This window comes from Chionomys nivalis, chromosome 4 (assembly GCF_950005125.1).
Source record: "Chionomys nivalis chromosome 4, mChiNiv1.1, whole genome shotgun sequence".
NCBI lineage: Eukaryota > Metazoa > Chordata > Mammalia > Rodentia > Cricetidae > Chionomys > Chionomys nivalis.
The window spans coordinates 61,865,634-61,881,779 of NC_080089.1; the positions used below are offsets into that span (position 1 = coordinate 61,865,634).

The 16,146-nt window shown below is 51.4% G+C and overlaps 1 protein-coding gene across 1 annotated transcript in view; it reads left to right on the plus strand.

Annotated features, from left to right (window-relative positions):
- Nucleotides 1-16,146, plus strand: part of Itga11 (integrin subunit alpha 11) — a 102,105-nt gene that overhangs the window by 40,284 nt on the left and 45,675 nt on the right. Inside the window, exons 3-6 of the mRNA XM_057766549.1 lie at nt 7,334-7,434; nt 10,567-10,658; nt 11,429-11,543; nt 14,527-14,654. Of these exons, the coding sequence (XP_057622532.1) occupies nt 7,334-7,434; nt 10,567-10,658; nt 11,429-11,543; nt 14,527-14,654 (436 nt within the window). The remainder of the gene's footprint in view (nt 1-7,333; nt 7,435-10,566; nt 10,659-11,428; nt 11,544-14,526; nt 14,655-16,146) is intronic.

Here is a 16,146-nt window from a genome sequence, read left to right on the forward strand (position 1 = left end):
TCCTCAGATTCAAAGGCACATTAACACCCCTAAAAGGCTGGGAAAACATGCGGGCTGGGCCTCACCTCCAGTATCTGACTCCTCAGCTGTCTGGGCTTGGACCCAGGATGCTTCTTATCCCAAAGAGTCCCTGAGGGGATTCATCCTAGTCTGGGACTAGGGCACAGTTTACAGCCACTACTGAGTGGTCAGTGCCTGCTGTCTGGCCCATCCCTTCTTTCAAACCAGAGGCCTCTTAAAGATTCCTTCAATTTGATGCATCAGCGGGAGGTCAGATGATGCTGCCGAATGAATGAGGGCATGAACTGCTAGTCACAGGGAAGTAAGCGCACAAAGTCCTCGGAACATCCTAGACATTCTCTTATTCCTATTACAATTTTGCTTAGAGTGTGTGTAGGCCAGAGGACAATCTGCCAGGATGGGTTCTCTCCTTTCCCCGCATGGGACCCAGGGCTGAACTGAGGATGTCAGGTTTGGAAGCAGGCACCTTTGCCCTCTGAGCCATCTTGCTGCACCCTGTGTGTATTTCTTAACCTTTTAATGGCCTCTAGAAACAGAACAGTGGGAAACACACATGTACAGAGGGGGCAGGGGAAAGGAGAAAGAGGGAGAGGGAGAGAGATTGGGAAACACACATATGCACAGGGAGGTGGGTGGGAGGCGCAGGGAGAGGGAGAGAAGAGGGAGGGAGATTGAGAGCGAGGAATTGGCTTGTGTGATTATAGAGGCTAGCCGGTTCTAAGCCCAGTGAGGAGAGTGGGCAAACTAGAAACCAGGAGAGCAGATGAGGTAGCCTTCCAGTCTAGAGACTAGCAAACTCAGGAGCCAAAGAAAGCTGGTATTTCTGCTCCATATCTGAGGACAGAGGACTCTGGTGCCCAAGTTCAAAGGCAGTCCAGCAGAATGAATTCTTTCAGTGGGCCACACTTTCACTCCTATCGGGCCTTCGCCAGATTGAACAGGGCCCACCTATATCCTAGAAGACAGTCTGCTCTGCTCCGTCTGCAGATTTAATTGTTTATCATGTACAGGAACACCTGGGTAATGTGTGACCAAATATATGGGCCCCCTGTGCTAGTCACACCAACACATAACATAACTCTCAGACAGTAGACACACACAGAGGACTCTGATCTCTCACGAGAGGTTTCTGGAGTCAGGGAGAATAAAGGAAGTGCTAGCAAAGAGTGAACTCATTCATTTTCCCAGCTGCTGGGAGTCCGGGCTTTGCCAGGTGTCTGGGCCAAGGTGGGCACAAACTCCTGCTGCTAGCCCCAGGAGAACCCCAGTGATGGCTGTGCTCTTCTGGCAGCCCAGGGTGGGATCTACACACACACACACACACACACACACGCATGCACGCACATGCACACGCACACATGCACACATACGCACGCATGCGCACACATGCACGCGCATGCACGCACGCACGCACACACACGCACGCACACACACGCATGCACACGCACACACACGAGAGCCCTGCAGCCTTGAGCCCCTATGCCACAGGCGGTTTGCCTGCTGTGCTCAGCATTTCCTCAGCCCCATCTTGAACACATTAGCCACCAGGCTCACACTGGCTGGAGGAGATTGTATTTTCCATGAAGCGGGTGAAGGGGGAGCGCCTCACTGAAGGAGGACTCTCTTTCATTCTGTAGATTGGTGAGCTCCTACACACACCATGCCTTTGTCTGATGTCAGAAGGGGCAAGAAAAAAAGGAGAGACCGATGTACAGATGGACAAGTGTGATTTTGAGGTCCGAGGTAGTGGAGAAAAGACCATATGATGAAGGGATGAGTCCAGAGAGGAGAGAAGCCAAGGCCCTTGGAGAAATGGGACCATTGGCCTTACAGTGGGCAGCCCTGTCCCCATACTGAATCTTAAAGTTTTCACAGTGGGGAAAAACACTTGAACCTGAAGTCCTGGCTCTGAAACTGCCCTAGACACGCTTCCAGTGGGTACGACTGACTTTGTAATCAAAACCATGTGTCCATACACTGCATACACAGTGATATATATGAGAGATATAACGTGTAAGCATTGCTAAGAGGCACTACCATGCCCAGGGAGGGAACTGAGCCTAAGTCTGCCCTTCTTAAGTAGTTCTTACCAGCCCTGGACTTAGAATCCCCTGCAGAGGCCGGCCTCTCGATTGGAATTTCTCTTCTGGCTTCCTGGACATGCAATAGTCTCTAATGTTCATGGGCTCTGGCTCCCACCATCTGTGTGGAAGCTGAGCTGCTCACACCTGCCTTGGCAAACACAGGCAATAAAAGAACTGGCTGCATTTAGAGCCTGGTCCCTGCCCACCGGCTTTCTATCCTCTTCAACTTGGGTGAAGCCCAGAGGCAGGACACTGGGTCGTAACACAGCTTTTTCTCTGCCTGTCCTTGCTCAAGACTGCAGGGAAGTTTTCCTCCAGCTCTTGAGGTCTACACACCCGTTACCAGGTACCTAGAAACATCTGGAGTGCAGGGTTACTAGGTACCTAGAAACACCTGGAGTGCAGGGTTCCCTCTCAAGGGGCTGTCGTAAGTAGGACATACATACTACAAAAGACTAGCTGGGGGATGGTTCCAGGTGTTCAGTTAAATAACAGAAAAGGGCAGGTGAGAGGCTCAGAAGGTAAGAGTGCTTGCCACAAAGCCTGACAACCTGAGCTTGATCCCAGGGAACCACATGATTAGAGGAGAAATCCAACTCTGCAAGCTGTCCTCCAACCTCCACGCATGCACTGCGGCATACACACATGAGAGAGAGGGAGAGAGAGAAAGAGAGGGAGGGGGACAGAGGGGGGAGGAGTGATGTACATGATATTAACGGTCTACCCACCACCTGAGCTGGGAACAGGAACTTGCTCCTCATCGCCGTGTTCCTCACAGCACCGTGATGTGGCGGAGGGTGTGCACGTATGTATGTATGCAGGTGCTCACGCAGTGAAAGCCAGAGGACAGCCTCAGCTATTGGTCCTCAGCCACCATCCATCCTGTTCTCTTTAAGGCGGGCTCTCTCGCTTGCCAGACAGGCTAGGATGGACTGACGGGTGAGCCCCAAGAATCCATCTGCCTGTCTCTGACTTCCGAACACTGACTGGGGTCACAGACACACACCACCATGCCTTTCTTTCTGACGGGGCGGGGTGGGGTGTGCTTGGGAGTTTCTAAGGACCATGATCAGGTGATCACTGCCTGCAAGGCAAGTGCTCTGAGAAGCCTGTGCTAAGTGGATGTGAGGATGCATCCCGTGGAGTCTCACAGGAGAGGCTATGAGATGGGATGTCGGGAGGGAGGGCTACTGGCCAAACACACACACACAGTGTCCTTCTGGGAGCCCAGGAGCTCCAACTGTCCACAGGAGAACTCCTCCCTTGGCACAGCCCTCCTTATAGGCATCCGCCAGGCGAAGGGGCTCCTACAGGCCCACAGCTACAATCTGGACGCCAGCTTCCCTCCAGCCAAAGCTCTCCGGCCATCACGTCCCTGGGAAGAATGCTGGGAGCCCACAGCTGCTGACGCACAGCCCTCAGTCATGGAAGGCCCACATTTGCCACAACCTTTTGGTTTCCCGTGCTGTCTGATATCCATACCGGAAGGTCTTGAGTATCCAGCCCAAAGGGCCCCTCGGGCTCTGAAGTTTCATATAGCTATATAAAGCTGAGGCCACAGGGGGTGGTGGGGCTGCCAGACCCCAAGAGCAATTTGGCTGTTCTTGGCGATGACGTGGACCTTTCCCCAAAGCTTCAGCAGTTAGCCCCTCGGAGCAAGCCTGAATCATTCCCTCCAAACCTCAACCCCACCAGGCACACGTCATGCCCAGACTCCAGAGGGAGAGAAGGTGGCCCAGGCTCCCTCTCTGGTAGAGATGTTTGGAACACCACAGAGGAAGTTATCCCATGCGCCCGCTAGTCACAGTCCTGCCACAAACTGAGTGCCCAGTCAGCTTCTCTCTCAGGGCCTCCACTTCTGCATCTGTATTATGGGGACAGTAAAGCCTGACCTGCTCCCCAGGAAGTTCCAGGAACCCCCAGAGAAATGAGCTCTGGAAGAACTGGAGATGGGACATAGGGAATCACTCTTGTTTTTTGAGAAGCCCAAAGCCAGTCTTGCTGCAGATTTATTTGTGAGGACTTAAGAATTTACGGCTCTTTTGCTCCGTCTTTGCCACTGCCAGGACACATGCCCAGCCGCTAGTGCTCGTCAGTCTTTATGGACAGCTTTCCCAGTCTCCCTTCTGTAGTCAGTGTCTCTTAGCGCTGGTGACATAGTGAGAGGTTGGCAGCATGGCAATGGTTAGCCCCATTTCACAGCTAGGAAAACTGAGGTTTGGCTGGTCAAATTTCTCTAGACCACGCAGTAAGCTGGCAACAGGACCAGGATGGAGAGACCCAGCTCTGGGATTCTCAACTAAGTCCTCATCTATTACCAGGACCCTCCAATTAGCCCTGGACCTCAGGGTTCCACTTGGAAATAGGAAGTGCAATGAGGGGTTCACCCAGGGCATGCCGGGAGTGAGATCTGGAAGACACATGGAGACGGAGGTCCTAGAAGACATGGTGGCTGTCCTAATCTAGAGCATGCTAGCACACTGCAGCGGGTCCTCCTTGGGGTGTCGGCGCTCATTGAAAAACCATACCCTCCTCCCTCTCTCTGGGAGAACGGAGCAGCACTGCCTACGCAATCTGTCCCAGAATTAAGTCGCCAAAAGTTGTCTAGACAAAGAGATTTTATAGGCCCAATTAACCCCTGCCAGTCAGACTCAGGCACACCTAATAAGGGGCTATATTTAGAAGCTGTCATTATCTGGCTCCCTGGGGAGAAACCTCAGCTCTCATTTCACAGACATTTCCAAGGAAGCTCTGTCATGCCCCCTTCAGCCCGGCATCCTTTTCTGACAGCCTGGAGGTGGAACATCCGGCCATGAGGAGGCGCTGCTGTCCCGTGTAGTCACAGCCCCAGAGGCAGTGTGGTGGGCAGCTACTGTAAGGGCAGGGTCAGGAGGGCCCCTGCCTGCCTCCTCTGCCCCAGTCTTGTCTATTCTGCAACGTTCAGGGTCTGACAGCTTCGCTGTGGTGAGCTGAAGTATACATCCCATGACAACAAACACACTATCCCCAGAAAGTGTCTGTGTGTGTGTGTGTGTGTGTGTGTGTGTGTGTACAGTCCTATGTACAGGTATTTGAGCAATTGTGCATGTGTGTATTATATACACTCCTATGGACAGGTGTTTGAGCACTCGTGTAGAGGCCAGAGATCAAGGGATGGTGTGTGTGTGTGTGTGTGTTTGTGTGCGTGTATATGTGTATACACTCCTATGTACAGGTGTTTGAGCACTCGTGTAGAGGCCAGAGATCAAGGGATGGTGTGTGTGTTTGTGTGTGTGTGTATGTGTACACTCCTATGTATGGGTACTTGAGCACTGATGCATATGTGACTGTATGTGTGCATGTGTGTGTGTGTGTACACTATGTGCAGGTACTTGAGCACTTGTGCATATGTGAGTGTATATGTGTGTGTGTACACTATGTGCAGGTACTTGAGCACTTGTGCATATGTGAGTGTATGTGTGTGTGTGTGTGTACACTATGTGTGGGTACTTGAGCACTTGTGCATATGTGAGTGTATGTGTGTGTGTGTGTACACTATGTGCGGGTACTTGTGCATATGTGAGTGTATATGTGTGTGTGTACACTATGTGCGGGTACTTGAGCACTTGTGCATATGTGAGTGTATATGTGTGTGTGTGCGTGTGTACACACTATGTGTGGGTACTTGAGCACTTGTGCATATGTGAGTGTATGTGTGTGTGTGTACACTATATGCGGGTACTTGAGCACTTGTGCATATGTGAGTGTATATGTGTGTGTGTGTACACTATGTGTGGGTACTTGAGCACTTGTGCATATGTGAGTGTATGTCTGTGTGTGTGTGTGCGTGTGTACACACTATGTGTGGGTACTTGAGCACTTGTGCATATATGTAGAGGTCAGAGATCAACCCTGGTGCTTGTTCCAGGCACCACCTACATTGCTCTTTGAAGGCAGTCTCTCCCTGGCCTGGAGCTTACTAATTAGGCTAGACTCCCTGACCACTGAGTCCCTGAGGTCCACTCATCTCCACCACCCCATCCCGATGCTGAGGTTATAATAATACACTGCCATTCCTGACTTTTAAATGTAAGTTTCCAGGACTCAAACCTGGGTCCTCATCCTTGAGCAGTAAGCCCTTTAACAACTGGGCGGGCCATCTCCCAGCTCAGAGGCCACCATTCTTAGCTTATTATTCGCTGTAAACCTTTGCGCAGAGAGTTGTACTGATGTCCAAGGTCCAGAGGACTCCAGGTGTACCAGAAAGCCACACTCTGATAGGTGGCAGGTGACCATCTAGGCTTCATCTCAGGACAGGCTCCTGTGGCCTCCTGGGATAATATTGCTCCATGGAGGTTGGGAATGAGCTATATAAGCCAAGAATGCGCATGTGGGCACCCTCAGAGCTATCATGTGCCGGTGGAATTCACCACCCACGGGGGACGCTATTGTATATATGTGTCCCCAACACCACAAGCTGTCCCTCTCTGCACTGTGTGTGGCTCATTTCCCTAGGAATGTGTGTTTGTGAGCAAGGTGTTCCTGTGGGGTGGGAGGCTGCAGAGACTCACAAATGAAGTGGCTTCAACAGCAGGTTCTCCCACAGACATGGAGGCACGTCTGCCTCCTTCCTGGCTCCGGGGCAGACTTTTTCATTGATCCTTCTAGACACCAGGGGCACCTGGTGTTCTCCAGTTGTGACAATAGCATCTTTGATGGCCTAGCCTCCTCTTCTCTGGGTGCCTCTTCTCTGTGTGTCCTTCATAAAGCCCCTGCTTGGGTAATAGGGCCACTGGGATCCTTCATGACTGTCTCAAGCTGGAGCTTTGCCTTAAGTCCATCTGCAAGAGGCCTCCCTCCGCATAACATCAGACAAGCACAGGTGGTTTCCCTGCTCCCTTCCTCCTGTCCTCCTGCCTTAATGAGCCCTGAGCAATGCCCCTCAGCCACGCTGAGCAGCCAAAGGGCTTCCCCATGAGATGGAACGAGGCTCCTGCAACTCCCTTGCACTGCGACCACCATCATGCCCTCAGCTTCTCCCCTCCACCCACCCCCTCCTTTGGACGCTGCAGGCCTTCACCTCTGAATTCCCAGACCTGGCACCAGACTCCCCAGCTTGGTACTGAGAACCCAGCTTCCCTCATCAGGAAAGTCCTCCACCCCATTCCTCCTCCCCAGCTACCACCAATACCAGCCTCTGAGGAAGGAATGCCCCCAAACCACTTGGCTTCTCTCCTCTCCCTTCACAGGTTGGTTGTGGGTGCCCCACTGGAAATCAATGGCCATCAGAAGACGGGAGATGTGTACAAGTGTCCAGTAACGCAAGGCAACTGCACCAAGCTCAACCTGGGTAAGCAGCCACTGGCTTCTTCTTGACGGCCACTCAGGTACAGAGCAGGGTCTGTAGTCACACAGTTCCTCTCAGACCATGTTCCACACAGAGCAGACACTGACAAACGTCTACACTGACAGTCACCTGTCCCCGTCTCACAGTTCTGTGAGGTGCATCGCCGGGCTCACACTGCAAACGAGGAAGCTAGTGCTGAGCAGATGGCTCAGACAGTAAAGCACTTGCCTTGCACACAGGAGGACCTGAGTTCAAACTCTAAGACCTACATTTAAAGAAAAAGAAAGCCAGGCATGGTGGTGCTCATTTGTAATCCCAGTGAGGGGGGGCAGGTGGGCTGAGATAGGTATATTCTCGGAACTCACTGGCTAGCCAGCCTAGCATGTGTGGAAAGTTCCAGGCCAGTGAAAGACCTGTTTCAAACAAAGATAGGCAGTGCCCCAGGGAAGACACTGAAGGCTGTGCTCTGACTGCCACATACACACATACACAGAGACAGAGGGAGACAGAGACAGAGGGAGACAGGAGGAAGCTGAGGCCTAAGAAACGGGGCATCTTTTGCTCAGTCACGTAGCTCGCCATTCTACAGGAGCCGGCCCAGGTTTATGGCCACCCTGCAACCGTTGTGCAGTCCACAGCCCTCCAGTGTCACACTCTGCATCTTCTAAACCCACCCGCTGCCCACGTGCTCAGGACTGAAAGCACCCGCAAAGCAAATGTGTTCATGTTTCTGATCTTGAAACTGGAGTGTCAGCAGCTAGATCTGTGCCAGTGTGTCAACAGCGTGCACCTGGGGGTAGGCCTGGCCACACCCTCCGAGACATTTCTGCTCACTCAGTTCCCACCACACAGAGTGAGATTGAACCATCCAACAGAGGAGGAAGTGACAGGATGAGGAGGCACGGGGATAGGCCCAGGGCCACCTGGCTTGTAAGCAGCATGCTAGGATTCCAAGCCCCTCGGCATGGCCACCCTGCAACCACCACACGGCCGCATGCCCAAATGGAAGCTTTTCCTCCTGGAAGCACTCTCCAGCCTGTGCTAGAGCCAGGGGGATGCTGGACGGACACACACACACCACTCCACTAAAAACTTCCCTCTTGTTCTAAAGGGCAGACAGATAGTGGTTGAGCTTGCTCTGCCTACAAAAAAGACAAAACCCTACATGGGCCACAAAGCCACAATTCTAGGGCCTTTCCTGGAAGACTGACCTTCTCAGGCATTTTTTTCCCTCCTCCAGCAGGGTGCCCCTGCCCTAGAAACTCACACAAGGATCCAAGTAGGAGGGCCCCAGCAGGGCAGTCGGCCCACAAGAAGAGATAGTTGTAGTTCTAGAGATAAACAGATGGAGGGAAAGGCCACCATCCAAGAGAAATCCCAAAGAGCTTGGATTCCTGGGGTTTCCAGTTGTCTGTCACATGATGCTGCAGGCTCCCAGGAACCCCTGGAGTGAAGAGCTCAAACCCCAGCACTGCTGGGGCCTAAGTTTCAGTGAAAACACAGCAGAAGGGAGTCTGGTTGGTGGCTTCAGTGCTCCCATCATCCCCCTCCTGAGGCACAGGCTAAGAAGGACTGACCTCAGAGGGCCTCCCCTTCCAGCTGGACAGTTCCCAGTGTGTCCTTGGGAAGTTTCCATTTGTTTCCGTGCCTCAGTTTCCTCAGGTGTAAAGAGGTGGACTTGATGGACCCTAGAATCTATTCTAGAACTGTTCTGCACCCTAAAGAGCACTGAATAGCTGGCTGGGAGTGTGACCATTTGCAGAGTGCTTGCATAGGGTGCACATCTCCAGCATCTAACAGCCGAGGCGTCGGAGCTGTAATCTTAGCCCTTGTGAGACAGAGACACAAGGACCAGAGGTGCAGGGCCGTCCTTGACTCCACAGTGATTTATAGGACAACCCAGGCTATATCGGACCCTATCCCCAAAAAAGCACAAACAAACATCTAAGAGAAGTAGAAGGGGAAAAGGGACCTGACAGTGGCTCTGCCTCCACTCCAGGACAGTCTGTGCTGCAGTGAAGCTGTCAAGGTCACCTCTGTTGTTCTGGCCCTGGCCTGCCCCCGGCCCTACTGACCAGTCCCCTGGAAGCCAGGCCACTCTTCACACATCAGTCTCCAGCACAGCACAGTGCAGACTCTCGGGGACTGCAGACTCTCAAAGGCCACATCAGGGGACGTGGGCCTCCCTACAGCAGCTTAGGATTGGCAGGTTCCAGCCTTTCCTGCTCCTTGTCTCCTAAGCATGTTTGCACACACACCCACACACATACACAAGCACACACACATAGACATGTGCACACATGCAGGCACATATACATAAACACATGCACACATGCATATAAACACATATACACCTGCACATATGCAGGCACACACACATAGACATGTGCACACATGCAGGCACACACACAGACATGTGCACACATGCAGGCACATATACATAAACACATGCACACATGCTTTTACACACATATACACCTGCACATATGCAGGCACACACACATAGACGTGTGCACACATGCAGGCACACACACATAGACATGTGCACACACGCATGCACACACACTTTGCTTCTGAGGACTCCAAGCTCTTTTCCATCCCTTCTGTGTTCTGAAAGGATGCTCTAGAGGCCTTTCATTATGTGCTTGTCCTGTGGTTTCTGTACTGCGACAGAACTACCTGTCCCTACCACAGCTGGCTGAGGCCACCAACTGCAGGGGGCTGCTTCCTGTGAGGGACCGTCAGCACATGGTGGGTAAACAGGTGGGTGTAAAAGGGGTGCTGGAGGACTAACCTCAGATGGTAAGTGCTGCAGGAAGGGGTGAGTGGGTGAAAGCCACCTCTGCAGGCACTGTGCTATGCCTGTGGTGCAGTTAGTTGGCTGGAGAAGGCAGAGTTCTGGATGAGGAGGTGAAGGTGGTGTTGTGGTTTGCTGTGTAGCCTTGTGCAGTTTCTAGGACTCTGTGAGCGTCAGTGCGTTCATCTACCAGAAAGTGAGGGAGGAAGAAGGATACATATGAGGAAGATCTGAGCGAGCAAGGGCCATGGGCTCACCTCAGGTGACCCACTGCAGCAGGCTCTGGGCAGAGGACAAGCAGAAGTGGCTGTAGGCTGAGTATCTCTCCTCTGCTCCAGGCAGGGTCACTCTGTCCAATGTGTCTGAGAGGAAGGACAACATGCGTCTCGGCCTGAGCCTTGCCACCAACCCCAAGGACAACAGCTTCCTGGTAAGATTATCATCCCACTGCTGACCCCAGCCTTCCCCACTACACAAACCCGCTGCATAGGGTGTGGGGAGACCTAGCTAAGCAGGCCCTCACACAAGCTTCTGCACACCCCTTGCATGCATGTTCCTTTCACCCCCCAGATGGCCCATTCCTACTCAACAACACAGGCAGATCCTACATGGGCGTGGGTCTTTCTGTTGGCTGGGCCCTTCGTTTCAGTGAACAGTCCAGAAAGGTAGAAGGATTGGGCCTTTCTGTGTCCATCCCTGGATAGTGACACGGGAGCTGGACTCTCCTTCTTGGTGGCCTTGCCTCCTAGGGAAACTCATCTTTGGCCCTTGGCCAAGAGCCTGACACAGTGGTTTTGGCAACTCCACAGAGCAGAAGCATTCTTTGTCTTCTCCTCTTAGTAAAGTTTCCTTGGACCCCAGCCCTGGAAATTGGCCCAGTAAGGGCCTTTGCAGACAAGAGCCGGCCTAGCGACTCTTGGAAGGCCCACTCCTGCAGATGAAGGGCTTCCTCAGACCCCATGGGGTGCATATGGAGTGGGCCAGTAGATGGAGAAAGAGCCACCACCCCAGATTACAGTATGGGACAAGGATCCAGCCTCCACTGTCACCCACTCCACCTGAAGCCAAGGGCACAGCAGCAAGAGAGAGTTCAGTGAGACTCGGAGACCCCTCACACTGGGAAAGCCATCTGTCTTGGGCCCTGGAGGTTGAGGCCGGGCCCTGTCTGAAGTCCCATGACTGTGCTGTGCTGCTTCGCAGGCCTGCAGCCCTCTCTGGTCTCATGAGTGTGGAAGCTCCTACTATACCACTGGCATGTGCTCACGAGTCAACTCCAACTTCAGGTTCTCCAAGACAGTGGCCCCAGCGCTTCAAAGTGAGTACCTTCGCGGGGGCAGTCCAGGGAGCGGCACAGGGCTCTGGGACTGCTTCATCCCGCTGGATGATCCGAAAGGAGGGAGTAACTTCTCCTAACGTGGCAGAGGAGTCCCTTCTAGCTGGGTCACTGTAAGGTTCTCATCCCAAGATGTCCTCCCCCACAATGTGATGGTAACAATTTAGCTGAATTTATGAAAACCATTCTGGCATCCATAGAAACTCCCTGTAGAATTTTGAACATGGAGGAGGTTGCCAGGCCACCATGTATAACAAGTCAGGCTGGGGCATCATTTAGACTGCAGTGTGAATACTGGTCCTTGACATCCTGCAGGACAGAAGCCCATGAGTGGAGAGCCAAGGAGAACAGAAATAACCTGGGTGACAGTTCCACCAAGTCAGCGCTCCTGGGCAGCTTGCCCAGAGCCTCATGAATGCAAAACCTCCCCCTTCCTCCCAAGTAAACTTGGGGAGCTAGAAGCCTAGACTTCTTGGCTCTGAGCCTCACCATTTCCTCTGGGCTAAACACCCTCAGAAAGCAGCTGTTGCCTGTTTATAGAGGGCGAGGGGATTAGCACCTCTGGCTCAGGCAGCCTCCCCTCAACACCCATTGCTGGGGGAGAAAAAGGGGGAAACATTGCCTAATCAGCTGTCATCTGTGGGGTGGGGAGGCATGGGGTCTGTTCACACAGCACTCCAGACAGCTCCAGGGCACCACGGATGGTCCAGGCTCCGAGTTTCGCAGGGGGTGGAGCATCACAGCCATGACATTGCTGTCTGCTGCTGGCAGAGCCATTCTGCCCTGGCCCAGGGCATCAGTCTCCTGGGACTTGGCAAATGTAGATTCCAAGGTACCCTTTTATGTAGTTTCTAACTAAGTGGGGCTTGGAAAAGGCTGAGGAGGGGTCTGCCGTGTTTGAGGACCACAGACTTAAGTAAGACTGGGGAGATGGCTCAGCCAGCAAAGTGCCTAACATACAAATGTGAAGTCCTGAGTTCCATCCTCATCACCCACGCCAAAACCTGAGCTTGGTGGCATGTGCCTGTCACCCCAGCACACAGGAGGCACCCTGGGGCTGGCTGGCCAAGTCAGCCTAGCAAAATCAGAGAGCTGCCAGTTCAGTGAGAGACCCTGCCTCAAAAAGATAAGGTGGAGAGAGATTGAAAAAGATAGCTGACGTCGACACACACCCATACACATGTGCACACACATACACACACACACACACACATACATATACCAAAAGCCCGCAGACCTGTAAACAGGTTCTTTTCTGTTTATCTTTAAGAATTTTAAGGTATATTTTAAGTATTTATTGATTAGACTGATCGATCGATTGATTAATTTTTTTTCTTCTTGTTTGTTTTGGGTTTTGGTTTTTATTTTTTGAGACAGGGTCTCTATATTCTCCTGACTGTTCTAGAATTCACTGATCTTGAACCCACAGAGATCCACCTGCCTCTACCTCCCAAGTACTGGGATTAAAGACTTGTGCCACCACGCCCAGCAAGATTTATTTATTTTTATTTCATATGTATGCATATTTTGCCTGCATGCAGGTATGTATACAATGTGCATGCCCAGTTCCTATAGAAGCCAGAAAATGGCATTGAATGCCCTAGACTTGGAGTTACAGATGGTTAAGCTAATACGTGGGTATTTGGAACTGAACCCAGATCCTTTGCAACAGCAACAAGTACTCTTAAGCACTCTCAAGCATCTCTCCAGCCTCCACTACACAAGCTGTCTTTTTAAAAACAATGAAATTAAAAGAGAATCAAAATAATAAATTTCATGTCTCAGTAAAAGACTATTTCAAAACCCAAAGTGCGTGACTATTGAGAAGGAAGGATACCCAGGTTGAGAGGGAGAGAGAAACAGAGACAGAAAGAGAACAAACTGGGCACAGTGTCACGATCTGTAATCCCAGCACTGAGGAGGTAGGGGCAGGAGGATCAGGAGTCCAAGGTAACCTCAGCTAAAGAGCTAGTTCCAGGCCAGCCTGGACTAATTGAGATCTTGCCTTTAAGAAAAAGGAGTAAAAATAGGATCATCTAAGGCCTATTGAGCTCTTGTCTTTAGAAACGTCTTCCCATTAACCCTTAGTGGCAACTCTTAGTTTAGTTATTATGCTATTTCAGCACAGAAACCTAGAAGTGACTGTCCGCAGCCCACACGGCGGGTGAGTAGCAAGGCCTAGAGCTGACACCAGACAGCACATTCCCAGTCTTTCCTTGATGATTCCTTCATAAAACATGAAATCCATTCATCCAGGTTGCTAGTGGAAGACACCTGTCCATAGCAGTAAAGAAAACAGCCCCAAGGCCCTGATTCCGGCAATGGCAGTGGCCGGGGAAGCACTGATCAGTCAATAACCATCAATTTCTGATGTGGAGCAAAGAGATCAGGCTCAATTTCAGTTCTGTTCAAACATCCCACCGGGTAGTGACATGGAACCAGGACATCTTAGTTGCTTTGCTTATATGACTCAAATAAATGTCCGGCCTGAGGACAACTCTCCGTGCAGGAGATGACAGATATCAGCAAACATTCTTCCGTTGGTCTCTAAAAGATCATTCAGAACACAAGAGATTTGGGACTGGGGACATAGTTCAGCTGGTGAAATGCTCACCCTGTGAGCATGAGGCCTGGGTCTCTAGCCCCCGTGTAGAAAGCCAGACATGATGATGCTGTTCAATCCCAGCCGAGACAGGACAAACGCCTGGGGCTTACTGCCAGCCCCCCAAGCTCACAGTAATAAAAATAAGAAAAGTATTCTACAGGACAGATCCTGTAAAAAAGAAATAAGGTGAATGGCTCCTGAGAAATGACACTTGAGACTGACCTCTGACCTCTATACACACACACATACACACATGCACTAACACATACACACACAAAAAGGTTTCTTTAAGTGAGTAAGAGTGTTGGAGATTTATGGACGCTGGTTCCCTGATGGTCCTGATTGTATCCCTGCCTCCAGGGTGCCAAACCTACATGGACATCGTCATTGTCCTGGACGGCTCCAACAGCATCTACCCCTGGGTGGAGGTCCAACACTTCCTCATCAATATCCTGAAAAAGTTCTACATTGGCCCTGGCCAGATCCAGGTGAGTGTCTCCAGGGCTCACCTCTGCTGAGCAAGGTCCCCAAAAACCCACGGCCTGAGTGACCCCACAGCACTGGACAGCATCTTCCCACAAAAGGGTAGGAGCTGATAAGCCCAGCCAGCCCTGGGACATGCTGCCTCAGGTTCCCGTTTCTGGTGGGCACACTAAGGATGCCTTCGGGGATTGACTCCACTTACGAAGATGACCAGCTAGAGAGTCAGAAGTCAGGAAAGGTAGGGGTGGCACAGAAAGGGTGTGTAGAGAGGCTGGGGGACATCAGGCATGGGGATGCTGGGGAGAATGGACTTGGAGTAGACTAGCTGCCAGCACATCTGGGAAACATTGGTGGATAAGGGCTACATTCATTTCCCAGTATTCTGGCTGGATGAGGACTAAGAGACAGAAGTGCCAAAGTAGCAGGTGTCAATTCTAAGAAAGTCTTTCTGTGCCAGAGGAGTAACCTGATATCCAGAAAGAATCCACACCAAAATGCCAGGCATGGTGGTGTGTTTATAATCCCAGTGCCGGGAAGGCAGAGGCCAGTCAGTCTGGCCTAATTGGTGAGCCCCAAGTCAATGAGATCCCCTGTCTCAAAAGAGGTGGGTGGCAGCCCTGAAGATGACACCTGAGAGTTTCCTCCAGCTTCCCCAATATCACACATGCAAACACATACACAGCCCACACACATACACATACCTCACACACATGTACCACACACTACATGCACACACACATACACACCCACATACAACATACACATATACCAAACACACTGCACACACACACAAATACATACACACACACATACAACACACTCAACACACACACAAAGGTTTTCTTAAGAAACCTTGTAGCTAATAGTGTTGGTAAAAGGGAGCCAAGTCTTACAGTGACAAGCCCCCTCCCACCAGAAAATGGTCTTTGATGCACTGGGGTAAGCAGCCAGCGTTCAAAGGGTTCTTGGACCCAATAAACTTGGTGAGCCCATTCAACAGTAACACTATTGCCAAGTCCCTGAAACCAGTCTCTATAGCCTGGTGTTTATTTTGAAGCTATTAATAGTGCCGAAACATTATCCACTTTGAAAATGTCAGACCTTTTCTCATTCAAGTTTCAGGGATTCTTTGCTATAGAGTTTGATCAATAGCCCTATGGTCCTGATAAATTCTGATAAACCCATACACTGCTCCTGATAAATTCTGGGGAGTGGGGATTTGGGTTGGGGTTGGAAGTGGGGCCTGGGGTGTAGGGATGTGTGTGCATGCATTCATGTACATATGTGCATATAAACACACAAGTGTGTGTGCGCACGTGCACACGCATGGGTGTGTGTAAGCCAGAAGTTGATGCCAGGTGTCCATTTCTGAGGCTGGGTCTCTCATTGAACCTATAGCTCACCGGTTTGGCTGGGCTGACTGACCAGAGAACTCCAGGGATCCACCAGTTTCTGCCTTGCAGATACCACCACACACAGCTTTTAAACAGGCACTGA